The sequence below is a fragment of the Mesoplodon mirus genome, assembly GCF_964341445.2.
Source record: "Mesoplodon mirus genome assembly, chromosome: 6".
In the NCBI taxonomy this organism is placed as follows: Eukaryota; Metazoa; Chordata; class Mammalia; order Artiodactyla; family Ziphiidae; genus Mesoplodon; species Mesoplodon mirus.
The window spans coordinates 88,039,970-88,067,397 of record NC_138982.1 but is presented as its reverse complement, the minus strand read 5'-3'; the positions used below and the strand labels follow the sequence as shown (position 1 = coordinate 88,067,397).

General features: G+C 36.6%; 1 protein-coding gene and 1 pseudogene across 2 annotated transcripts in view; one reads left to right on the top strand and one right to left on the bottom strand.

The window, feature by feature from the left end:
* The first annotated feature begins 3,233 nt into the window (after positions 1–3,233).
* On the top strand, positions 3,234–4,338 carry LOC309805995 (protein Cripto-like; annotated as a pseudogene). The gene is made up of 2 exons: positions 3,234–3,322; positions 3,807–4,338. The product of its transcript is annotated as a protein Cripto-like (transcript).
* Positions 4,339–8,549: 4,211 nt separating this feature from the next.
* The window catches only part of LOC309806881 (cell surface glycoprotein CD200 receptor 1-like), a 33,531-nt gene continuing 14,652 nt past the window's right edge, over positions 8,550–27,428 (bottom strand). Inside the window, exons 2-8 of the mRNA XM_082625907.1 lie at positions 21,895–21,978; positions 20,758–20,817; positions 15,279–15,596; positions 14,912–15,163; positions 11,092–11,197; positions 10,327–10,372; positions 8,550–9,659 (exon numbers count right to left, since the gene is read on the bottom strand). Coding sequence (XP_082482033.1) covers positions 9,519–9,659; positions 10,327–10,372; positions 11,092–11,197; positions 14,912–15,163; positions 15,279–15,596; positions 20,758–20,817; positions 21,895–21,978 — 1,007 coding nt within the window. The 3' untranslated portion in view covers positions 8,550–9,518. The remainder of the gene's footprint in view (positions 9,660–10,326; positions 10,373–11,091; positions 11,198–14,911; positions 15,164–15,278; positions 15,597–20,757; positions 20,818–21,894; positions 21,979–27,428) is intronic.

The following is a 27,428-nucleotide window of genomic DNA, read 5'->3' as shown; positions in this document are numbered from 1 at the left end:
AAGCCACCAGGTCCTTCATTATCTCTTATTGGTTAGGGAAACCACATCTTTTTAAAGCATGCATACTCTTATAAAACTCTCCTCAAGTTACTCAAAGTGTGCTGTTTGTTTATTGCTGCTGCTCTGACTGATGCACATCCCACTTTGGAGATGTTAAAATGTGAAAAAAATATTGCAGCTAAGATATAGTGAAATATATCACTTAGCTTCTCTGTGCCTCAGTTTCATTTCTCTTAAATAGAAATAATATTCCTCTTAGAATTAGTATGACTAAATGCACTAATGCATGTAGAGTACTTAGAAGAGCATGTAGTATGTAATAAGTTCTCAATAAATATCATCATTAGTATATTTAAAACATTGTGATAGGTGCCATGAATTATACAAAGATGGGTAAAGTACAAAGCATCCTGGTCATCTTAGTAAGTGACAGCTTAAAATCAGTTATTTTGACCTAAAGCCCAGTATTCTTCTATCAAAACTTCCTTGATAATCCAAAATAACTGGAAAGAAGATCACTCTACCTTAGTGCAAAAGCACTTTTAAAACACTTTTTAGAATAAATGGTGTTATTAGTTTTAATTATGTACAGTAACACAATGTAATAATTAAAATGCAGTCAGAATGCACTAAGAATTGATAAAAAGATAAGAATTTAAAATTATCTTGAATGTAAAAATGGTAGTTATTTATAAATAAATAGATTCTTCAAAAGATAGAAAAGTGATTAGAAAACTAATCTTCGTTGAGCATCCACTATGTGAGAGGCACTTCAAGACTGAGTACTCACAAACTGTCTAACAGGGAGAAACGGCTACCCCGGTTGTACAGATGAGGAATCTACCTCTGAAGGGCAGAGCAGAGACTCAAACCCAAAGCTTCCACAGACAGCAGGGGGAAGCACAGGGAACAACCATGACTTTTCTATATCACACTGCCTCTGGAATGCTTAAAAAAATAAAATCCCCGGGCTTCCCTGGTGGCACAGTGGTTGAGAGTCCGCCTGCTGATGCAGGGGACATGGGTTCGTGCCCCGGTCCGGGAAGATCCCACATGCCGAGGAGTGGCTGGCCCCGTGAGCCATGGCCGCTGAGCCTGCACGTCCGGAGCCTGTGCTCCGCAACGGGAGAGGCCACAACAGTGAGAGGCCCGCGTATCGCAAAAAAAAAAAAAAAAAATCCCCTAACATGGCTTAAATAACACATACCCACTTATAAGGAGATTTATGTTTACGTGTGAGTTTGTTCTTAGTCTCCTTTTTGGGGTTTCTGTTTGTTTCTTTGTTTTTGCAAATGACACAAAGATGCAGTCTAAGAATTATCACAAGTGTCTTTTTTCAAAAAACAAGACTTCTTTAAAGCCTTGCTACTGAGTATGATCTACAGACCAACAGCAGCAGTCTCACCTGGAAGCTTGTTAGAAATGCAGAACATTAGGCACCCAGACAAGGACTGTTGTAAAATTGCTAGCCAAGGAAACTAGAAAGAGAAGAATAAAACTGAACATTTTCAAAGACAGAAAAATTCTGGTGGAAAACAATCTAAAATATCTTTCTCATCATGGTTTCCTCTATTTCACTCCAATACCTTTCACCCTTCCCACCACCACTCCAAACAAACTTACCAGCTGTGAAAGGGAGAAAAATTGTGAAAAGTATCCCAAAAGCTGAAGACATATTCTGAAGGGAGTTCCCACCTTCTTTTTTTTTTTTTTTTTTTTTTCCTATCCCTACCTCTCTGTTTTCCTTCCACCATACCATACACCTAGCTGTGATCTTTTTCTTCTCCTGATCTCTCTCATAAGCACTGATGAGAAATCCCCTACTGTCTTACTCCACTGTATTTCTAGCTATTGAGCAATTTAAGAAGAAGCATTTCCTGTTTGTAGAGTTGAGGTGATAATGACTGAACTTCCTGGTTTGTGCTTTTATACATTTATTTCTCTCCAGCGAAGCATATATATTTGACCCACTATTCAGATCCAATGGTAATCACTTGAGTTATATCCCAGATAATGTTAAAATGATTCTTGGAGCTTCCCTGGTGTCACAGTGGTAAGAATCCACCTGCCAATGCAGGAGACACGGGTTCGAGCCCTGGACAAGGAAGTTCCCACATGCCATCGAGCAACTAAGCCTGTGCACCACAACTACTGAGCCCATGAGCCACAACTACTGAGCCCATGTGCCACAACTACGGAAACCCATGTACCTAGAGCCCGTGCTCCCAACAAGAGAAGCCACCACAATGAGAAGCCTGCACACCACAACAAAAAGTAGCCGCAACCAGAGAAAAGCCCGCGTGCAGCAACGCGAAGACCCAACACAGCCAAAAATAAAATAAATAAAATAAAATAAATTTATTTTAAAAAATGATTCTTATGAGGCATGTATCAGTATATTCATTTTTATAAATAAAGAAGTAGAGAAGTTAAGTAACTTATCCTAACTTGATTAATGACAGAGCTATAGAACCAGGATAGAAACCGTGATCTTATCATGGATAGTTTTCCTTCCCTTGCGCTGTATTGTGTGTGTGTGAGTGTGTGCATGTGTCTGTGTGTGTCTATGTATATCTGGTAATTTGTTGTGTGGTTTATGAGAGACGACAAACATGATCTCTTCCTCTAGAGGTATGCACTTTAATACAAAAAACACTGAGGCAGAGAGTATTTAAAAGTAAAACACTCCAAAAAACCATAATACAAATAGTTCTCCACTCATATGACCCCTTCCAAGTAGAAAGCTTGGACTGGAGCTAGAGGTCAATCTGCATTCAGGAATTAAAGCCCAGCTGAGGAAATTTTACTTTGATCCATCCAAGAAATCCTATGCACAAGCCCTGGGCTTCTGTCTTCTGCAGGTGAGGAGGGGACCAGGTACCATGATAATGCTGCATCTGGCATTTCTGAGGCACCTCCAACCTGGCTCCAGCACAACTGCCCCCTTGCTGTTTCTGAACATGGCCCTAGTGGAATGTCATCCCTGCCACAAACTAACAGAGGACACCACTGCCCACTGCACAAGCTCAGACCTTTCGTGGGAGAGGCCAGGTCCTCCTTGCCTCCACCCGACCTGCCTAAACATTCACCCTTACACTTTCACACCCTGCTGATGATGTTACCCTCTTCTACTTCATAACTTCCACTTTATTTCTTTTTTCTTCTTTATTCTGTTTGTTTCTGGCTAAGGCATTTCGGGATATGCTGTCTTCTACCACAAAATAGAGGGTGGCATGGTAGGGGAATCAATCTACAGATTCAATGCAATGTTAACCTGGGTTTTCTATGTGGAAGAGACAGTGAAGGCTGAGGGGCTGGACTGGTAGGCAGAAGTTTCTGCTTATAAATTCTCCTTACATCTTCTTGAACAGATGATAATCCTTCCGTTTGGGTTTGTTCTATTAACAAATGGTTAACATAGGTTTCAGTTTGATTATCCAAAGGAACGATTAATGAAAACTTCTTGTGAAAAACATCAGGATCAGCTTCTTGTCACCAGATAGATAATTCCTCTACACATTTGAAGATGAAAGTTGGGATTCTTTTAATTGGTGAATTTTATTACCGTCAATATCTTGGTTACTGTCAATATAGTATAATTTAGCAGAATGTTATCATGGGGGTAAACTGAGAATGGTGCACAGGGATCTCTTGTGTTATTTCTTACACTTACATGTGAATCTATAATTATTTAATTATTTCAATTTAAAAAAATTGAAAGTCAGGTGTGGCTGAGGGAGGAGAAACTCCCTGAAGGTTATAGTCAAAGCGTTTATTAGGACTGGCCTGTGAGACATGGACTGAAGGAAGATGGAGAGCCTCTCTTCCAGTGTGATTTTGATCATGGCCTTTTCCAGAGCATTTGAACTAGTTGCTGGATTGGGTCACCATGAACTTGCCCATCAATCACAGGGAGACCTGGCCTTCAGAGATGATGGCCTTCAGTCCTGGGAGGAGCCTGCAATTCCTCATCAACCTTCCCAGTTTGTACCATCCATGGGAATCCAGGACAGTAAGGAGCTAAACAGAACCTGCTGTCTGTATGGGGAAACCTGCATCCTGGGGTCCTTTTTGCCTGCCCTCCCTCTTTCTATGGACGGAACTGTGAGCATGACTTGCACAAAGAGAACTGTGGACCTGTGCCCCATCACACCTGGTTGCCCAGGAAGTGTTCCATGTGTAAATGCTGGCATGGCCAGCTTTGCTGCCTTCCTCAGTCATTCCTACCTGGTTGTGATGGATGACCACCTCACAGCTTCTGGGACTCCAGAATTAACACTGTCTGCATGTGCTCTTATGCTACCTGGCATCTGCCTTGCTATACAAAGTTATAATTAACCCATATTTGCATGCAACGTTTGTCATACAAATTTCATGACCTGTAAAGGCTGTCCCTCCAATGTCCCACCTGAGAGATGATGATTTGTTAGTTGCCTTGAAATAGTGAATAGATTTCCCTAACACAGTGAAATAGTGAATAGATGGTCCCTAACATTTCCTTAAAGTACCAACTACTTTCCTCTGCCCTGCCCTCTCCAAAAAACTACTTAAAAAAAAAAAGTAACCCATATCTTGTGCCCAAGTCCTATGTTTCTTGATACATGTAACTCTAGCAAGGGCTTATTAATAGTTTCCTTTAAACAATTGAATTCTATCTTCAGATTATTAAAGATTACTCCCAGTGTGGAACTGAGTATAAAACACTGAATAGAGTTGATCAAAATCAATTAAGATAATATCTTGAAAAGGAAAGGAAAGGAAGTATCTGTAAAGGGAGCAAAGAAGAAGAGAGGGGCAGATATCAGAGGTGAGAGACAGAATGCTGGAGAAACGGAAGTGTGCGTGTGTCCCTAGGAGACTAGATATTAAAGTGGGAACAAATGAGAAAAAGTTGAGAAAATAAAATGGATTACTTGGTTGATCGGATGGGTATAGAGAAGCAAGCTAAAAAGCTAAGTTGAAGGACAAGTTTCTATCATCTATAGGAAGCTGTATAAGACAAGGGCACCAGTTTTCTCAAGGATTTGAAAAGAGAATAAAGTCTCCTTGAAAAAAAATTCTATGTAAAGTCCCCCAATGTATTAAGAGTGCTTAATACATTATGATTTCTCCATACTATGCAATTATTTTAATGGTGGTAAAAGATAAAATGTTCACAGTATATTTAATTGTAAATGAGGTGATAAAACTATACATTGTAAAGCCCATTTTAAAAATATGTATCTGGTGTGTATCTGGTGTGCCTAGTAAAAGTGGGAAGTACGCTGAAAAAAAAATGAAACGGGTCTATATCTCAAATTTTGATGTTAGTAAATTTAGGATAATAGAAAGGAAGTTGGTTGCAAACTTATAGAACTTACTGGCCTAATTTCAGAAGCTGCAACACATGGATGGAATAAAATAATTTGAGGTATTATTATATACATGATCCATCCATAAGGGATACCTCTAATTAATTAGGATATTCTGTAGTTCATCACTACACCTAAGTTTTAGGGGAATTCACACCCTTTCAAAATTGTTCTTTAGTATCTCTGACAGAGATTTAATATAGTATTTGGGAGTTGGTGGTTGTCATTTCTAACATCAGTCATAGGAAGTTTTTTAAAAACAAACTCATCACCTCACATAGTACCTTTCTTTGTATACTTGAAATTAGCAAGTTTCGAGTATACAATACAGTATCATTAACTATAGTCACCATGCTGTACATTAGATTCCCAGAATTTATTCATCTTATAATTGAAGGTATGTACCCTTTGACCAACATCTCCCCATTTCCCCAACATCCCAACCCCTGATAATCACCATTCTACTCTGTTTCTATGATTTTGACTTTTTTTCCCTTAGATTCCACATATAAGTGATACAATGCAACATTCGTCTTTCTCTCTCTGGCCTATTTCACTTAGCATAATGCCTTCCAGCTTCATCCATATTGTCACAGATGATAGGATTTCCTTTCTTTTTAAAGGCTGAATAATAATCCATTACATGTATATACCACATTTTCTTGATCCATTCATCCGCCAACACACTCGTAGGTTATTTCCATACCTTGGCTATTATGAATAATGCTTCAGTGAAAATGAAAGTACAGATATCTCTTCAAGATAATAGTTTCATTTCCTTTGGATATATACTTAGAAGTAGGATTAGTGAATCATGTGGTAGTTCTAGTTTTAATTTCTTGAGGAATCTCCATACTGTTTTACATAGTGGTTTACCAGTTTACATTCCCATCAACAGTGCACAAGGGTTCCCTTTTCTTCACATCCTTGCCAGCATTTGTTATCTCTTTTCTTGTTGATGATAGCCATCCTAAAAGGTACAAGGTGATAGCTCATCATGACTTTGATTCGCATCTCCTTGATGACTAATGTTGAGCACCTTTTTGTGTACTTGTTGGCCATTTATATGTCTTCTTTGGAAAAATGTCTACTCATGTCATTTGTCCAGTTTTAAATTAGAGTATTTGGTTTTGTTTTGTTTTGTTTTGTTTTTGCTATTGGGTTGTATGAGTTCCTTATATATTTTGGATATTGACCTCCTATAGATACATGGTTTGCAAATATTTTGTTCCATTTCGTAGGTTGCCTTTCCATTTTTTATTGAGGCATAATTAACTCATATAACATTATATTAGTTTCAGGTGTACAACATAATGATTTGTTACTTGAATATATTATAAAACGATCATCACAATAAGTCCAGGTAACACATGTCACCACACATAGTTACAATTTTTTTCCTTATGATGAGAACTTTTAAGATTTACTCTGTTGGCATCTTTCAAATGTGCAACACAGGGTATCATTAACTATAGTCACCATGCTGTACATTATATCCCCATGACTTCTTTATTTTATAACTGGAAGTTTATACCTTTTGACTCCCTTCACCCACCTCCTACCCCCCACCTCTGGCAACAACCAATCTATCCTCTGTATCTGTGAACTTGGTTTGGGGGGTTTTTGTTTTGTTTTGTTTTAGATTCTACATAAGTGAGTTCATATGGTATTTATCTTTCTTTGTCTGACTTATTCCACTCAGCATAATGCCCTCAAAGTCCACCCATGTTGTCACAAATAGCAAGATTTCATTCTTTTTTTATGGCTGAATTATAATACATTGTAGGTATTTACCACATTTTCTTTATCCATGCATCCACCAATGGACACTTAGATTGTTTCCATGTCTTGGCTATTGTAAATAATTGATCCAGCAAAGCAGAGTAAAAGAAAAAATAAAACAGAGCTGGGGGAGGAAACATAGTAAATGAGACATGTAAAGTAAGATTGTAAAAATATGGCCAAATATGTAAGTAATCACAAATGTGAATGGTTTAAATTCTCTTATTAAAAGTTTAAATTTGCCCTCACACTCATCAGAATGTCCATCATCAAAAAATCTGCAAACAATAAATGCTGGAGAGGGTGTGGAGAAAAGGAACCCTCCTACACTGTTGGTGGGAATGTAAATTGGTACAGCCTCTATGGAGAACATAGAGTTTTTTAACATTTAACATTTAACATTTTAACATTTAACATTTAAATGTATTTAACATTTAACATTTAACATTTTAACTATGTTAAAAAACATAGTTTTTTAACATTTTTAGTTAAAAAACTAAAAATAGAATTACCATATGACCCAGCAATCCCACTACTGGGCATATACCCAGAGAAAACCATAATTCAAAAAGACACATGCACCACAATGTTCATTGCAGCACCATTTACAATAGCCAGGACATGGAAGCAACCTAAATGTCCATCAACAGAGGAACAGATAAAGAAGATGTGGTACATATATACACAAAATATCATGTGTCGGGTGTCATTATTAGTTTTACATGCAAAATAGACTAAAAATCCTTTTAAGGATAAAGCCTAGAGGAACCAAAATGTCTTCAGGGAGACAAACATTAACAAAACAAAATAGCTGTCTTAAACATTTCAAATGGCACAATTAAAGAATGAAATGGATTTTGTTTTAATTTCTACCATGTTGAAAATTTTTAATTTTCAGTATCATTTTTTCCTGCTATGGAGTAAATAGACGTATTTTTCATAATTAAAACATATATTTAATAATATTAAAAATGATTAATATACACATTCCCAATTTTTTATTCCATAGAAAAATGTAGAAAAGGGTCACGTCATCCCATGGCTATTCCCTTAGCACATAGATCGTATTTTATAAATATCCCAAGTCCTCCATAATGCATATTTAGCTGGTTATAAAAATTTGTTATTTGATAAATGCATCACAATAAAGTGCACACCATAAAAATACACATTTCCAATTTATCACATCTGTAAAACTATTAGGCATTAGATAGCAATACCTCTATAGAGATATAAGTTCAGAAGAAGCTAATGTCCTCACGTGTCTGTTCTCCCTCTCTCCCTCCCTCTGTCCCTCTCTCCCTCTCCCTCTCTCTCTCTCTCTCTCTCACACACACACACACAAGCATGAAAGAAAAATATAAATTCAGTTTTATTAAATAGTGAAATTCTTATTATAATCTTATATTAGCTAACAGTAGGTTGGCATTTTACAGATATTAAAATAACAGAAAAGGCACATTCAAACAGGGTTGGAGGGAATGTAAATTGACACAGTTTGACATATTAGTCAATAAAAGAGATGCACAAACCCTTTGACCTGGCAATTTCACTCAAGGAAATTATCTTACAAATATATTCAAACACATACAAAGAGATATAGTCACAAGAAACATTCTATGTAGCATTGTTTATAATAGCAAAACAAACAAAACAATCTAAATGTCACTCAAGGAAATTATCTTACAAATATATTCAAACACAAAGAGATATAGTCACAAGAAACATTCTATGTAGTATTGTTTATAATAGCAAAACAAACAAAACTTAATCTAAATGTCCACCACTAGAGTTGTGGTTAATTAAATTAAACTCCATTACATACAATGGAATTTTTTGTAACCATTAGGAAGAATGAGGTAGCTCTGCTTGTGTTGATATAAAAGATCTTCAGGATATATTATATTATTAGCTTTCTATAAGTATAGAACAAAACTATGGTATGTTCCCATTTGTGTCTTGACAGGATATGTGTATGTATATGTAAATGGACATATAAGTGCACACATATACCGTGCACATATAGATATGACATATGCACATAGAAATTTTCTAGAAGATTACATTAAAACTGTTGGTAAATTGTTCCTTCTGTGGAGTTACTTGAGGTAACTCAGTTTTCATCATTTACTGTATTGAACAATTTGAATATTTTATCATGAGCATGAGCTTTCTTTGTAATAATATCAGTTCTTCAAAGAACTACCTAGTAACAGCTAAAATTCTAAAATTTCAAATGTATAAGGATATGAATGCAAATCCTCTAGAATGTCTCTGTCTTCTAAGAATCTTTGAAAAGCTAATTTCAAAATAAGCCTTCCATTCCAGAACTCCAAGAAAATCAAAACAGTATCTGTACTGTATCTTGATTCATTTGTCCTGGCACTACACTTCGGGAACATATACAGTATGGAGACTCATCCCATCAACTTCACTTTGTAACACCTTAGACATCTTCACCCTGTTTGTAGTATCATAAAGTGGGTTGTTCTTCTCTGTGTAGCTGGCATAGGGCTGCATTTCATCCTAAGAAATAACCCAAAGTTAAAATCAATTCAAAAAAGCCAGAAATCAGTAACCACCTATGTTTTTCTAACAAGGGCCCACAGCTTTAGTGTCTACCAATAGTAGTCTCTGGGCTTACATGAACATAAGAGCAAGATTTTTCTAATATTTTATCAAAAAATTATTGATTATTTAAGTCTCAGTGTGACATGATAACAGTTGTCTGAAAGTAGGAGTGGAGAAGAATGGAGTGATATGAGAAGTATTTCAGAGGAGAGTGTCAAAGACTTAGTAAGCTATTGGCTATAAGAGATTATAGAGCTGGATAGGTTTTAAGCTTGGGTAAGAGAAATGATGATGGTATTGAAAAAAGGAGGTCAAGAATTAGAGCTGGTTTAATGGGAGAGGAAATACCAATTCAACTTCTCCAAATATTACAGCCCAAATGAGGCAAACATTATGTCTTTTGTAGGATGCAGTTCTTGAAATAAAAATATGGATTTGGAGTGTATATAAATAGTACTTGGTGGATAATTAACAAAATAAGTACACCTGACAGCACTGTAAAGTTAGAATTTTTGCTTTTCAACTAAAATACTAATAATGATGCAAATTACAAATTATGTGACTAGATTTTCATACTACATAGCTTAAAAGTTTGTAAATATTCTTTTTAATCTTATCTTACCTCCTCAACAACTGAAGTATGTTCTGTTTTTTTCAATTTACATTTTCTGCAAAAATAAAAATTAGCTGGAGTGAATGTCAAAACATTATTATTCAGATTGAAAATGGAAAAACAAAACAGTATGCTATTGACAATTGTGGTTCATTTTGATAGAAGCCTTAATAAATCAGAAATGAACTACCGGAAATGAGTGAAGAATGCTGCTTGTAAGTTAATTTGTCCAAATAAGGTAATTCTGGATTTTGGAAAGGGAAATGAAATTATGCAAAGAAGTTTGATGTAATAGAATATATGTGACACCTCATATTTGGTGTATGAAATGAATTATTGTAATTCTTTTCTCAAATAGAAAATAGCATGCACTGTCTCTCCCAAGATCCTGCCCTAAGTGGGCTGTGCTTGCATGTCTAATTCACTATGCTTGCATGTCTAAGTAACCTAGAAAAATCTCCCTCATCATTAGTGTAGTCCCAGTCTGTTATTTTCAGGACACACTTATTGATTATGAGAGAACTGAGGTTAACCTCTTTTTAAAAATTTTTATTTTATGTTGGACTACAGTTGATTTACAATGTTGTGTTAGTTTCAGGTGTACAGCAAAGTGATTCAGTTATACATATACATTTATCGATTCTTTTTTACATTCTTTTCCCATTTAGGTTATTACAGAATATTGAGCAGAGTTCCTTTTTTACCTAGTCAATTCCATTTTTCTGACTCTTTTTAATCCAATAAAGCAGGAGAAGTGAAAGCATCAGTCAGTACCTGCAGCCACTGATTTTCAAAAGCCAAATGGATCCAACGATGACCAAGATAATAAAAATAGGGGGGACGATACGTAAAATTCTTAAGGGTGCTGATGCTTTGGCATCTGTAAATGTAGACACAAAAATATATGATTTACTATTATTCAGCAGTAGAAAGAAATGAGCTATCAAGCCATGAAATCATGGAGGAAAATTAAAAGCATATTACTAAGTGAAAGGAACCAATTTGAAAAGGCTAAATACTGTATGATTCCAACCATATGACATTCTGGAAAATACAAAACTATGGAGTAAAAAGATCAGGGGTTGCTAGAAGTTAAGGTGGAAGGAGGAATAAATAGGTGGAACATAGAGGACTTTTATGACAGTGAAACTACACTATATGATACTATAACGGTGAATACATGGTATTTACACATTTGTCAAAACTCATAGAATGTGCACCTAGAATGAACCCTAATGTAAACTCTGGACTTTGAGTGATAATGATGTGTTAAGATAGGGTCATTCATTATAACAAAGGTACAACCGCGGTGCAGGGGGATTTAGATAGACAGGGAGACCATGCATGTGTAGGGTCAAGGGTTATATGGGAACTCTGTACTTTCCACTCAATACTCCATCATCATAAAACTGCTCTAAAAAATAAAGTCTGTTTAAAAATTTTATATATAGCATGGTTCAAGAATGTCTCACAGTACATGAAATTCATTTCTGTGATTTTATTTGAAAAACTTTTGATCCATTTATAGTTCAAATAATTGTTATAATTAAATTGCTTTATCACCTCAGACTCTTAAGTTTTCAACAAGACATCATCTTGTGTCAGTATTTTGTTGCTTTAAGGATTCATGTGGTGAATTCCTGTAAGAGAGATGTGAAATTTACACCTCTCTGTTACAGTAATAGAGTGTTTCTCATCTCCAGTATTCAGAAATAAATAGAGTTGTAAGGAAGCTATTTGGATAAATAACCCTAATTCTGAAGTCACCTTTCTTCCAGGGCATTGAAACTGAAATGAATGCATGGCAGCAACTTTAAACTATTCACTGACTGCTGGCAGCAATACAGAGTTCAATCTGACAGGAGGACAAGTCAACCAAGGAATTGCCAGCTCTGAGAGGTTTTGAGACTGTGCTCCTGGTGTTTTGTGAATGCGGCTGGGGCAGCAGAGGGAGGTGAGTGGAGGCCACATCCAGTCCCTCCATCTTCCTTCAATACTTTGTTTTTAAACATTGGATTTTTATTTGAAAAAGTTTGGTTTTGCATTTTAAAATGACAACATTGTTTTGAAACCCTCTCTTTCAAACTAATGGGCTCTCTTTTATTGGAAGTTCACTAGCACAGGTGAAGGTCCACCCTGCGAGGAAGACATATCTGCACGGGGTGGGAGTGAACTAGAGAGTCACTCCAGTTCTGAGATTCTATAAATATGACATCATATTGTAATACTGGGTGGTCGGACTTCATACATAACCAGTGGCAATTACTCTTCTCAGTAAATACTGCTAAACTATTAATATGTATATAAAACTTTAAGAATAGGTATTAGAAAATTGTGGTTTAAACCCATGTGTTTTCCTCTTCTCCTTTCTTAACACTTACTAAAATATCATCAGAGAATTTTTTAAAGTATAGACTTGCAAAGACAAAGAGAACATGGATGAAGACAAGAGCAGATGAAAGATTTCAACTTGTTTTTAGGGTGAAAAATGAACAGAAGAATGGCCAATAATTCAGAGTGAAATAAGTATAAACCTTAGTGAACTCCAGGAAGACTCTAGAGTAGGAAAGGCCAAATATAGAGAAGGGGGAATGTAGGGACTGAAGCGTGGAGCTAAAGTTAGAAGCTTCCTTGAAGGTCTGTATTAAGAACAGATGGGCTGCCAAGTCTCCTCCCAGCCCACGCAACCAGGTCTCACACCTTCCCCGACCAGCAGAAAACAGGAAGTGTGGCCCAAAAAAGATGAACTGGAGAAACTCCAGAGTGTCAAGGATCCAGACATAATGGAGGGTGAAGATGAAGTGTCATTAAAACAAAGTTGAGTTCTGAACAGTCACACACACACACACACACACACACACACACACACACACACACACACACACACACTTCCCTCTCCTCCCTGCTCCCAGAACATTGATAGTCAGGATTATCCCTCCCAGGCAAGAGACTGGAGAGTTATTTTCTGCAGAGTCTATATAGCCTCAGAGAAAAGACCTTCAGGTACATAAGGAAATAAGGAATCCCCAATTTTAAAACAATCACCTGTTTTCACCCTATAGAAACCTACTAGCTAACAAACCCACTCACAGATAATATAGCTTCCAATCAGCTCCTTAGTGCTCACTTTGAAGTGAACAGATAGCCAAGGAGTTAAGGAAAGCCTTGTATGTGGAAGAAAGATTAAAACAAACAAATGTCAGGAAGGCAGAAGGAACTCAGATTACACAGATGTGGCATCAACCAGAGGACTGAGGGAAAGAGAACATCCAGGACAATAGCTGTGCAGCATGTCTCGTGACCAACCAGGCCAGATTAGAACAAGAGTGTGTAAAAACTCAAGAAAGAATGTCTTCAAGAAAAAAAAAATGGAACTGACATTACCTAACAAATCTGACCATGTGGAAAGCAGTATTAAGAGGCGTTTTCTAGGGTTTTGTTTTGTTTTGTTTTTAGTGTTAGTGATCATTAATAATAGGTACATGCATTATTAAGGAAATGAAAAAGGAAAGCAATTAAGGCCAGGAAAAACAAAAAGTTATTCAAAAATGAAAGTATGAGTTTATTTCTTGATTCAGAGCTTAACAAAACATACATGTTCAAAATAATGTAAACACTGGCTATTTAATTTAACCAAAAATTGCTATTTTACTATATATGAATGGTGAGGGAAGAGAAGGTAAAGTTAAATCCTCATCTACCATAAGAGGAAGTGGGTACACTAGGTTTAAATTTGCTATATTAAGAAATAGCAGCACAACCATGTTGTTTATAAAAACTGAGTCAATTACTAGAAGAAACACTTGAAGATCTGAAAGTACTTGTCTCTAGAGAGTTGTGTAAAAATGTAGAGGTGGGGTTGGAGAGGCAGAGATGGCTAATGTTTTTCATGGTAGCCTTATAGAACAACGTAGACTTTAAACTATATGAGTTATGTTGATTAGAATAATATTTTTTATAACAAAAAATAAGAGTAGATGGGAGCAGAGAGTAGAGAAACTAAACTGTAATGAACTGAATCATAGATACTATTATAAGACATTAAAGAAATTTCACTGGAAGAGCCTGGAGGAGAAAATTCTACCAGACTGAAAATTCATGAAGATAATTTATGAGCAACATTATTCTTCTAATAAAATAATAATTATTTGTTTAAAATTACCCATTATCCTTCTATTAAAACCATAATTATTTATGTAAATGTACACTACACAAGCCAATTTAGTAGTACAGAAGAGAACATTAAAAGAAGAATAAATTGGGAAGTTCACTAGTGGCCTAGTGGTTAGGATTCAGGCTTTCACTACCATGGTCCAGTTCGAATCCCTGGTCCCAGAACTGAGATCCCGGAAGCTGTGCAGCATGGCCGAAAAAAGAAGTAGAATAAATTGCATTTGATAATATGACTTTTTACAATAAATTTTTATATTATTCTTCCAGGCAATCTCTTTACTTTGAGGAGGAAAGGGAGATAAAGTGGAGGGTGGAAAGGACATCCTTGAATGAAATTTCTCTGCACACTCCTTTTTCCTTCTTAAGGTAACTCTTCTGAAAGAATGGAAAGATCAAAAACAAAACTAGAAAAATTACTAACCTTGATCCAGCTCTATGGACAGACTCTTGTTGCCAGTCAAGTGGGAGACAGAGCAGGACACATTAGGTACACGGCGGCCCTCCCAGTAGCATGTACTCTGGATGGTCACTGTGCCATTGCCCCAATGACGTTTTTGCTCAGTGACACAATCTCCCTCTGGGGTCCAGGAGATCTGTGCAGCTGGCTTTCCTGCAACTGCCTTGCACACTGCAGTTCCATTCTCAGTTTGAACCAGGGTCACCTCAGGGGGCACTGCAGAAATGTAGGGGAAATGCTTCAGTCTTAACACATGGGACATGGGATTCGGAGATTTGTTTCAGCCCAAAATCTGGTTATCTGAAGCACCACAATATATGATGTTCCTTACCTAACACTTGGAGGTGATATCCACGATGGAAATTCCCATTAGGTATTACCATTTGACACCTGTAATACCCATCATGAGTGATGGCCACTGGATCAATCTGAAGGGCAGGATTCTCATCAAGTCTGGAGGCCCAGGTTATTCTCTCATCGGTACAGTTTCCTCCCTTGGTCTCATTTGTATCACCCCTGAAGGCTCTGAAGCAGGGCAACTTGTCTCTGAGGACTATTTCCCATGTTGTTAGCAGTATACTTGTCCACAGCACAAGAGGGCAAGAGAGCACAGTCTTTGTACCCACTAGTACTGATAGTGAAGTGTTAACTGTACACACACACACAAAGACACACATGCACAAACAGAGAATAATAAGAGAAAAGCTTGATAAAGAATTTCAGTGTTAAAATTTATTCACAGCATATTACATGAAATTGTACTTGAACATTACTTTGCGTGGTCTTATTCCAGAAATATTAGACTTACGTAAGAAATTAACATTCATGAAGTATACATAAAGTATTAAACCCATCCAAAGATTAACCAACTTCCTCCAGTATTATGCATCACTAGGAAAACAACATGAATTACATATGTGACAAAATTGTTTAAAGTGTTATGAAATTAATTCAGGAGATTTGATCTATAAGACAAACAGATGAGAATGCAGAATCTAAATTAAAAGACAAAGGCAGTTTTCTAAATCTAATCTTTTGGCTTCAGAGACTATTAGATTTATCATACAACTCATGCTCCTCAGGGGGGAAAAAAATTGAATAATTAGTGATGTGGTTTTCTCCTCCTAAGTTCTGATGAAAGTGAAAAATCAGTAACATCAAAACTAAACACCTATCCTTAAGGGTGGCAATTCAGACAAACATAAATGTGGAAAGATATGGTACTTTCATTAAAAATAGCTAAGATGGCAATCAGGCTGAACAAGGTGGAAATTATTTTGTTTAATTTTTATTCAGAGAATCACAAAATCAGTTAAATCAACAGATTTTGTTTATTTATATAAAGAATAAAAATTTCCTTTATTCTTCCTAACACCTCAGATGTACTCCCTAAGTCTACAAAACAACACTGAAAAGCACTTGCTCTGTCTTTCAGATGTAAATATGCACACTTAAGTATGTATTTACATACAAACATGCATATTTTAATTTATATATATATATAAATTGAGATGTATATTGCATATCATACTGTGTATATTTTCCTAAGTCTTTTGCTTTTTTGTTGATCTATAATAGACCTATCACCATATCAGTATACCTATATCAATCTCACTCTTTTTTTTATTAATAAATTTTTATTGGAGTGTAGTTGCTTTACAATGTTGTGTTAGGAAAACTGGACAGCTACATGTACAAGAATGAAATTAGAACACTCCCTAACACCATACACAAAAATAAACTCAGAGTGGATTAAAGACCTAAATGTAAGGCCAGACACTATCAAACTCTTAGAGGAAAACATACGAAGAACACTCTGCATAAATCGCAGCAAGATCCTTTTTGATCCACCTTCTAGGGTAGTGGAAATAAAAACAAAAATAAACGCGTGGAACCTAATGAAACTTAAAAGCTTTTGCACAACAAAGGAAACCATAAACAAGACAAATAAACAACCCTCAGAATGGGAGAGAAATTTTGCAAATGAAGCAACTGACAAAGGATTAATCTCCAAACATACAAGAAGCTCATGCAGCTCAACATCAAAAAAACAAACAACCCAATCCAAAAATGGGTGGAAGACCTAAATAGATATTTCTCCAAAGAAGATGTACAGATGGCCGACAAACACATGAAAAGATAATCAACATCACTAATTATTAGAGAAATGCAAATCAAAACTACAATGAGGTATCACTTCACACCGGTCAGAATGGCCATCATCAAAAAATCTACAAACAGTAAATGGCAGAGAGGGTGTGGAGAAAAGAGAACCCTCTTACACTGTTGGTGGGAATGAAAATTGATACAGCCACTATGGAAAATAATATGGAGCTTCCTTAAAAAACTAAAAATAGAACTACCATATGACCCAGCAATCCCACTACTGAGCATATAGCCAGAGAAAACCATAATTCAAAAAGACACATGCACCCCAATGTTCATAGCAGCACTATTTACAATAGCCAGGACATGGATGCAGCCTAAATGTCCATAAACAGAGGAATAGATAAAGAAGATGTGGTACATATATACAATTGAATATTACTCAGCCATAAAAAGGAACGAAATTGGGTCATTTGTGGAGACGTGGGTGGACCTAGAGAATGTCATACAGAGTGAAGTCAGAAAGAGAAAAATAAATATCATATATTAATGCATATATGTGGAATCTAGAAAAATGGTATAGATGACCTTATTTGCAAAACAGAAATAGAGATACAGACATAGAGAACAAATGTATGGATACCAAGGGAGAAAGGGGCGGGGTGGGAGGAATAGGGAGATTGGGATTGACACATATATACTATTGATACCATGTATAAAATAGACAGCTGATGGGAACATATTGTAAAGAACAGGGAACTCTACTTAATGCACTGTGGTGTCCTAAATGGGAGGGAAATCCAAAAGAGAGGGGATATATGTATATGTATGGCTGATTCATTTTGATGTACAGTAGAAGCTAACACAACATTGTAAAGCAACTATACTCCAATAAAAATTAATAAGGGCTTCGCTGGTGGCACAGTGATTGAGAGTCTGCCTGCCAATGTAGGGGACAAGGGTTCGTGCCCCGGTCCGGGAAGATCCCACATGCCGCGGAGCGGCTGGGCCCGTGAGCCATGGCCGCTGAGCCTGCGCATCTGGAGCCTGCGCATCCGGAGCCTGTGCTCCGCAACGGGAGAGGCCACAACAGTGAGAGACCTGTGTACCGCAAAAAAAAAAAAAAAAAAAAAAAAAAAAAAATTAACTAATAAAAATAAACAGATTTTTAAATAATCTGTAATTTCTTTAGTTTGACCACCTCACAAAAATGAAAAATGATGATGCCAAGTGGTAAGAGATGCTTAGAAGTTTTTTTCTAGAAAAAAAGTACTATAGTATATAAATACAAATCAATGCAAAAACAAGGATTAGTTTCCTCTGTAAATTTTCTATAAAAAGGATTTTATTGCAAGCATGTAATAGTGTCAAATATGGCCTTTCAGAGCGTGATAGTGGGAGGCCCGCGCACCGCGATGAAGAGTGGCCCCCGCTTGCCACAACTAGAGAAAGCCCTCGCACAGAAACGAAGACCCAACACAGCCATAAATAAATTAATTAATTAATTAAAAAATATATATATATATGGCCTTTCAGTGAGTTCCCCTTCCTTCCTATTCATTCACACATATACTCCCTGACAGCTTGCTGTGAACCTTGCTCACAGATTTTGTTTCCATACATTCAATATCATTATCAGGATTAAATATAGCATTGACCTATTTTTCCATATTTTAAAATACAAATTAAAACCAGCAAGCATCTCCTAATGTAGAAGCTCACGCTTTCCCATAAGCTGACATGTGTACCTGACAGAAAGGGGTTTGCTGACAGGTGATTAGGTGTATCTGTCACAAGTCACCTGTAACGAAGGAGAGCATCATTGATTTCATCAGTTTAGCATGAACAGAACCAGCTGTGGTACGGCAAAATTTTTATGTGGATGAAGCTTATTTTTTCTAAACCTTGCATTTAATATTTCTCCTATCCTCTTTTGGTGTCATCTTCCCCCTCTGTGATGTACTCAAGCCTTTGCATTTCATGGCCATATAAAGATCATATTACTAGATGAAGGAAGAGGGAGGATTTTAATGCAGATCTAAGAGGGCAGGCAAATCCATGCTCTTCCCATCACTCCAAGTGGCATCTCCTCATAGCAAGAAAGTCCAATTTGGCAAAGGCTTGGAGAGAAGCAAGAACATGGCTTGTTAGAGAACTGCTAGAGGTCGGGTGTGGGAAGCACATATGTGCATAAGGGAATCGTGATTAAGATAAAACCAGAAAAATAAGAGACTGACGAGATAGCAAGTTGTGAATGTCCTGTTGTTCTTGGGATTTGGAAGTTTAGCTTATAAGCAGTATAAGGCTTTAATATTTAACCTCAGTATCTGACTCATTTTTGTAAAAGAAAGTTCTTGCTAATCAAACAAACATGTATTTGAATAGGGGCACAGTATCCAAAGAAGTAACTCTAATGGTGAGGATTCCAAGCACTGTAGATATTCTCTGTTCTTTCACTTTCCTCCATTCTATAAACTTCAGTCAATCACCCTACACCTATAATGATAGTTCTTATGTTATTGTTATTTTTTCACCCTTTCTTCATCCTCCTCTTTCCTTTTTCATACCTGTTGTGATAAGTTACACAATGGCCAGTACCTCTACAACACTCAGTGGGTTTGGCACCTGTCTGACAGATATATTCTCCATATGCTCCTGTGATCAGCTAGGGTGATTTCACTTCCTGCTTCACTGAGAAGATAGTAGATTCTCATCTCTGCTCCCAAACCAGCAGTCACATCCCATCTTTTCTGCATCCTTTGCCTACGAATATCTTCCAGTCTCATCCAGCCTTATGCACACTGACAAATTCTTATTGGCTTTGGGGCATTTCCTTTCTTTTCTCACAACCATAGCCTAGATTAAGTCCTCATTGCCATGTACCTGGATTGCTGCAAAGGCCTCCTAACTTCTCTCTCTGTCTCAAAACCCTTCTCCTTTCAGTTCATACCTTACACTGCAGCCAGTACTTCATTCTGTAACACAGATGTGATTCCCTCAACTCTAAAACCCTCCAGAGATCTCTCACTGTCTGAAGAATAAGTTCAAATGTCTTCGTATTGGCTTTGAAAGCCCTCTTTTTCACATTGACTCACTTTGCAATCTTATCACCCACTACATTCCCCCAAAACTGCAGAAAAAAACACCAAGCACAATTCCATTTCTATGTCATTTCTCACATCGTTTTCACTCTCTAAGGTGCCCTACATGATGCTCTTTTTCTATTAAAGTACTCTACCTTTAAGACCTGATTCACATGCTACATCATCTGTGAGGCCTTCTCTAAGCCTTGATGCTTAATCACTCCCTCTGTACACTCCTGGTACACTCGATGTGAGTGCTTACCTCCTCTGCCTGTGTGATAACTGTGCTCCTGTCGGGGTTCCCCCACAAAACTGAGCTCCCTGGGGGCTCTCTGATAGTCTTGCTCATCTTGCTTATCTTCATGTTCCCCACAAAGCCTAGCACAGTGCCTGATAGAGAAAGCTCCACAGTCTTCCAGTGGAATTGAACTGTTTTAGGGGAAGATGGGTGAGGTCGTTCAGGTCCCTCATCCCACAGCATTCAGATCACCATATTCTTCAACTGGGCACAAGGCTGGACTTGGTCCAGACCATCGACTATGTTTCTAAGGAAGCTCAACATTCCATGCTTCAGTGCTGGCCTCAAAAAACAAACAAACAAACAAACAAACAGCATACTACCTTCTGCAGGGGGTGTTACAGTGCTCTGCTTTCTGTCCATAGATGAAGTAATTGTTGAAGCTAGAAAATATTCAGAGGAAAGTAGGTGAAATCAATTTTAGATATTTAAATGGAGTGAAAACCATTATTTCTCCACAAGACTTGTATGCAACATGATAGAAAATCAACAAACCATAACTAAAGTTACACAAAAATCCTTGAAAAAGAGAAATTAGAAGCTGTTCCATCACTATATGGAAAAAAACCTGAACATTTGAAAATTACATTTATAAGCTGTTAATCAATGATTCCCCATTTATGTGACACCTCATTTTATACGTAAAACTATTCTGTACAAGGTAACGCAGCCTCCACCCATTCCCTAGTCATAATGGATTCGTCCATCATGGGCACCTCACATGAGTTGGGCTGATGATAGTCCTCCTTCCAGATGCCACACCCTGATTAAAATTGTCTGGTCCATTGGTAGGCACCTCACCCAGCAGGACAAATCAGAGTACTTTCTCAAGAATTTTGAAACCAGAATTGAGAAGAATAGTTCATCCCTCTTTCTCCCCCATTTTTCTACTGTAGCAGTTAATTTTATGTGACAACTTGGCTAGGACACAGTACCCAGGTACTTGGTCAAAAATTATTTGAGACTTTTCTGTGAAGGTACTTTTTATCAGTAGACTTTGAGTAAAGTAAATTACCCTCCATAATGTAGGTGGGCCTCATCCAATCAGTTGAAGGTTTTAATAGAAAAAGACTAACCTTCTGGGAAAGGGAATTCTGCCAGCAGTCTGCCTTCAGACTCAAACTGCAACTCTTCCCTGGGTCTCTAGCCTGCTGGCCTACCCTGCATATTTTGGACTTGTCAAGCCTCTGCAATCATGTAAGCCAATTCCTTAAAGTAACACAACCTCTCTCTCTCTCTCTCTCTCTCTCTCTCTCTCTCTCTCTCATCTCTATCTCTATCTCTCTCTGAATCTCTCTCTACAGGATGTATGCCCAACACACATGTACATCCTGTTCTGTTTATCTCAGGAACACTGACTAATACACCTACCTTGGGGTTAAAAAGTAAAACTATACATGAAAACTATACAAGCATCAAGCATCCTTCTATTAGAATTATCATTAAAAGGTGAGCATTACCCCAACTGTAATTAACCTTGACCATCTGCTGCATTAATGAGTTGTTTGATGTAACAAGATCTTCCATTACTGCACTTATGCATTCTGAAAAGACATATGGAGTAAAGAGAGGAATATGCATTAGTATTTCTGACTCCTACCTAAAATCACATCCTTTGGGCTATTTTAGGGTTGCAGTTGCCAATAAATACATAAATTATGACAGGCAAGCAAAAGTCTCAGAAAAATTTGTCTCAGTATGAACTTCTGAATTGATCTTCCTACCTGTTTGGCATACCCCTACTTTCAGTCCAGAGTGCCCCTTACCACCCTCCTGTCTTTATATTCAAGTCAAAGTATTTCTTCTCCCAGGCTTATATGCATTTAATCTATCTCCAATTGTGAAAAAGTGTTTTACTATCTGGTACAGATTTTTCAGGCACCAGTGATGAGGTAGAAGAAGTTTAGAAGTGATGTGTTGGTTGGATGCTGGTATAGAGCAAAGAAAGGAGCTTCCTAAACATTGTTGAGATCACATCATATAGACAACTGTCTATTAAGTTCAAATTTTATAAGGCGAGCTCTAAGTGAGAACAAGCATTTTTAGCGTATCAACTCTTGGCAAATACTCACTAGGCATAGAGACATCATAATAAACAATAGCTTCTTCCCTCCATGAGCCTAAGGTCCAGGCGAGAAGTTAGCTATGTAAACAATAATAACATAAAGTTGTTGGTATGATGATAGCAGTATACATAGTGTCCAGAAGATAAAAAGAAAAGTTGTTTCATTCTAAGAGTGCAGTAGTAAGAGACTAGGAAAGACTCTACAATAGATGATATTTGAGCTGGATCTTAGAAGATCAGTTTTCTAGGAAGGTAGAAGGAAAAAGAAAATTGCACAAAGAATGACATTTAGAGGAAGGGATGAAACCATGGGATTTTCAAAGAACTACACATTATGTATTATATTGCTATTATGTGAGAAAAACTGGATGTGTGATTAGAATTGAGGCTGGATATTGGCGGGCTCTAACTATGGAAGACACAACACTCCTAAAAGTTTTCACAAGGAAATGATACACTTCTAATGCATCTACAATGGATGTATCTGTCCAGCAAAGAGAAACATTTTACAGTAAAATTCAGTGCACAGTGTTTTTCTGGAGAAATTTTGAATACACTACTTCTCTTAGCTACCATTTTCTTTTACAAAACATTGATAAATAATAATTTTTGAACACTCATGTTAGAAACAGATTTTTGGTAATTTGCACATGTTATTCATTTTAGTCTCTCCACATTGACAGGTATTATCATCCTCATTTTAGAGATGAAGAAATACAGATACACAGTGATGAAGCAATTTGGCCAAGGCCGCCCAACTTATAAGCTGCTCCAATTGCCCAATTATTTTCATGTGAGTAGTTCTTCCTGCAGTGAGTAGGAACCAAGGGTTGGATCCTAAGAAATACACCAGGATAAATACACTACCCAAATTGAGAGAGTTGGAGAAGAAAGTCCAAGCCATGTTTCTGTAGAAACACTGATAGACAACGGTCTGAAAAAGCACATCAAAAGGCAAGTCCATAAAATCAGGATTATAATGGCACATGGATACAAGCATTATGAATGCTGGATCTGAATGGGAATAGTTAAGCTAAGGAGGAAGATTTGAGACAATTGCCAAAATTCATGGACCAAACCCACCACTCCCTCACAAGATTGTAAGCTCCAGGAGGGCAGGGATTTTCATCTATGTTGTTCATTCTTCATCCTCAATGCTTAGAAGAGTGATTTGCACAGCTCCCTTGCAGGTGTCTGGCTCAAGGTGGGTTTAAAATAAAGGTCAACACAACCCTATAGCAAGCTGGACTAAAGATATGGACAGTTAGTTTACAGAAAAAGAAGTATACATGTCTCTTAGTCATTTAGAAAGAAGCACAGCATCATTTATGGTAAAAGAAACACAAATTAAAACTATGCAGAAATGCCATTTCTCACCAATGAGATCGTCAAAACCCAAAAGTTTGACAACATACTCTGTTTGCACAACTGTAGAGAGATAGGCATGCCAATATACTGCTGGTGGGAATGTAAAATGTTACTGATTCGATAATGGAAAATATGACAGTAAATAGCAAAGTTACATATGCATTTTCCTTTTGACGCAGCCATATCACTTCTCAGAATCTATCCCAAAGATATGCAGGCAACCGTATGAAAATATATGTATACAGAAGACTCGTCATTACAACATTGTAATAGCAAGACTTTTAGAAATAACCCAAATAGCCACCCATAAGGAACTAGTTGTCTAAATTATGGGACATCCACAAAATGAAGTATAATGAAACTCCTAAAAAGAATGAGAGATATCTTTATATTACTATTATGGAGTGATCTCCAGGGCATATTGTTAAGTGAAAGAAGAGGGACAGATAACAGTGTATACAGTATCACATTTTGTGATATGCAGCTAAAACAAAAATAAACAGCTTACAGAAAAATTAATAGCTTTAAATACTAATTACAAAACAAGAAATATCTAAAATCCACTTAAAGAAGCTAAAAACAAAAGAGAAAGAAGAAAATAAAAGGAAGAGCAGAAATCAACAAAACAGAAAACAAGCAAGACAAAAATTAGCAAAATCAAAAGCTGGTTCTTTGGGAGTTCCCTGGTGGTCCAGTGGTTAGGACTCGGTGCTTTCACAACCGGGGGCCGGATTCAATCCCTTGTTGGGGAACTGAGATCCTGTAAGCCGTGGCGTGACCAAAAAAAAAAAAAAAGCTGGTTCTTTGAAAAGTTCTTCAATATTTATAAACCAATAACCATATTTATCAAGAAAAAAAACAAAACACAAATATCAGGAGTGAAAGAAGGGACGTTAACATAGATACTACATTCATGAAAAGAATAACAAGCAAATATTAAGTACTTTATGCTAATCAAATTCAGTAACAGATGAAATGGACAAATTCATTGAAAGACACATCTTTCAAACCTCATTTGGGATTAAACTGATAATCTGAAGAGCCTTATACTTATTAAAGAAATTAAATTTGTTGATAAAAATCTTCCCATCCGATTGGCTACACTGACAAATTTAAGCAAACATTTAATAAAGAAGTAATATCAGTTCTACACACAAACCCCCTTCAGAAAATACACAAGGAGGGAACACTTCCCTACTCATTTTATGAGTGTAGAATAAACTGTTCACCAAAACCAGGCAAACACATTACAAATAAGAACGACGGAGCAGTAACCCTTATAAACTTTAAGACACAAAAAATTTTCACAAAGTATTATCAAATCTAGCACTTGTAATACAACATGATCATATAAGGTTTCTCTCAAGAATGCATGTTGGGGCTTCCCTGGTGGCACAGTGGTTGAGAGTCCGCCTGCCGATGCAGGGGACACGGGTTCGTGCCCCGGTCGGGGAAGATCCCACATGCCGCAGAGTGGCTAGGCCCGTGAGCCATGGTCGCTGGGCCTGCCATCCGGAGCCTATGCTCCGCAACGGGAGAGGCCACAGCAGTGAGAGGCCCGCGTACCGCAAAAAAAAAAGAATGCATGTTGATTAAAAAAGAATGCATGTTGACTGAATACTCAAAAAATCAATGAAATTGACCACATTAACACAATAAGGGAGAAAAAACATGATCATTTCAGCAGATGTAGAAAAAGCGTTTGACAGAACTCACCACTCATTCATGATTTTTTAAACTCTAGGAATAGAAATAAACTTCCTCAAACAGTTAAAGAGCATCTATGAAAATCCTATAGCTAACATCATACAAATAATGAAATATTTCCCCTCTAAAATCAAGAACAAAGCAAGAAGTTCTGCTCTTCTTTTCAATTTTGTACTACAGGTTCTAGAGATTGCAATAAAGCAAGAGGAAAAAAAGGCATATAGATCAGAAACAGAAACATAAAACTGTCTTTATTTGCAGATGACATGATTGTTAGAAATCTATAAAACAGCTCCGAGAATTAATTGAAATTAGTACGGTCATAGCATTAAAATGCTAATAATATTTTAAAACAATTATATGTTTATATACTAGCAACACATAATTAGAAAATAAAATTTTTACATCAATTCTATTTGTAGTAATGCAAAAGAAAAAACTTAGGAATAAATTTAACAAAAGATGCACAAGGCTTATACACTGAAAACTACAAAATATATTACTGATAAATTAAGAATACCTATATATATGGAGATAAATACCTTGTTCTTGGATGGAAAGACTCAAGAGGTCAACTCTCCTCAAATTGGTCTACAGATTCAACACAGTCTTAATTAAAATCTAGTAGCCTTTTCTGTGAAAACTAAGAAGCTGAAATTTATGTGGGAGTGCAAACCTAGAATAGCCAAAGCAACAGTTAATAAATGAATAAGACTGGGAGACTCATATTACCTAATTTCAAGCTTTACTCTGAAGCCGCACTGATCAAGGCAGTCTGGCATTGGCTAAAGGATAGGCACATACTTCAATAGAGCAGAATAGAGGGTCCGGAAATAGACTCACACATTTGTGGTCTATTGATTATCACCAAAAATGTTAAGACAATTTAAAAGGAAAAGAAAGGTCTTTTTTACAACTGATGGTGGAACAACTAGATATCCGTATGTAAGATGAAAAAAAGAACTTTAACCACTACTTAATACCATACACAAAAAATTACCTTAAATTTGATTATTGACTTAAATGTAGAAAGCTGAGACTGTAATACTTCTAGAAGAAAACATAGGAGATAATCTCTGTGACTTTGGCATATACAAATATTTCTTATAATACAAAATAACAAACCATGAAATAAAATTTGATAAACTGGACATTATCAAAATTTAAAACTTTTGCTCTTTGAAAAAGAACATTAAGAAAATGAAAAGGGAATCCACAGATTAGGAGAAAGTATTTATAATACATGTATTTAACAAAAGACTGCTATGTAGAATATGTGAAGAACTTTTACAATTCAATAATTTTAAAAATAAATATTAAAAAACAGGAAAATTACTTGAACAGACACTTCACCAATAAGACATTCAAATTGCCAATAAATACACAAAAAGATGTTCAACATTAGTAATCGTAGAGGAAATACAGATTTAAATCACAGTGAGATAATGATTACACACCTATCAGTATGGCTAAAGTTAAAAAGACTGATAATATATATTGGCAAGAATGTGAAGCAATTGGAACTCTCACACATTATAAATGGGAATGTAAAAAAGTATAACTGCACTAGAAAATTTCTGGCAGTTTTTTTCAAAAGTCAAACACATGCCCATTTATAACCTCACCATTCCAATCCTAAGTATTTACCCAGGAGAAATAAAAACATATGTCCACACAAAGACTTGTGCATGAATGTTCATAGCAGCTTTATTCACAAATAACCAGAAGCTAGAAACAACCCAAATGCCAGTCAGCAAATAGATAGATTAATTATCCATACAATGGGATACTATTCAGCAACGAAAAGGAATACACACAACATTGATGAATCTCAAAATCATTCCCTTGAGTGAA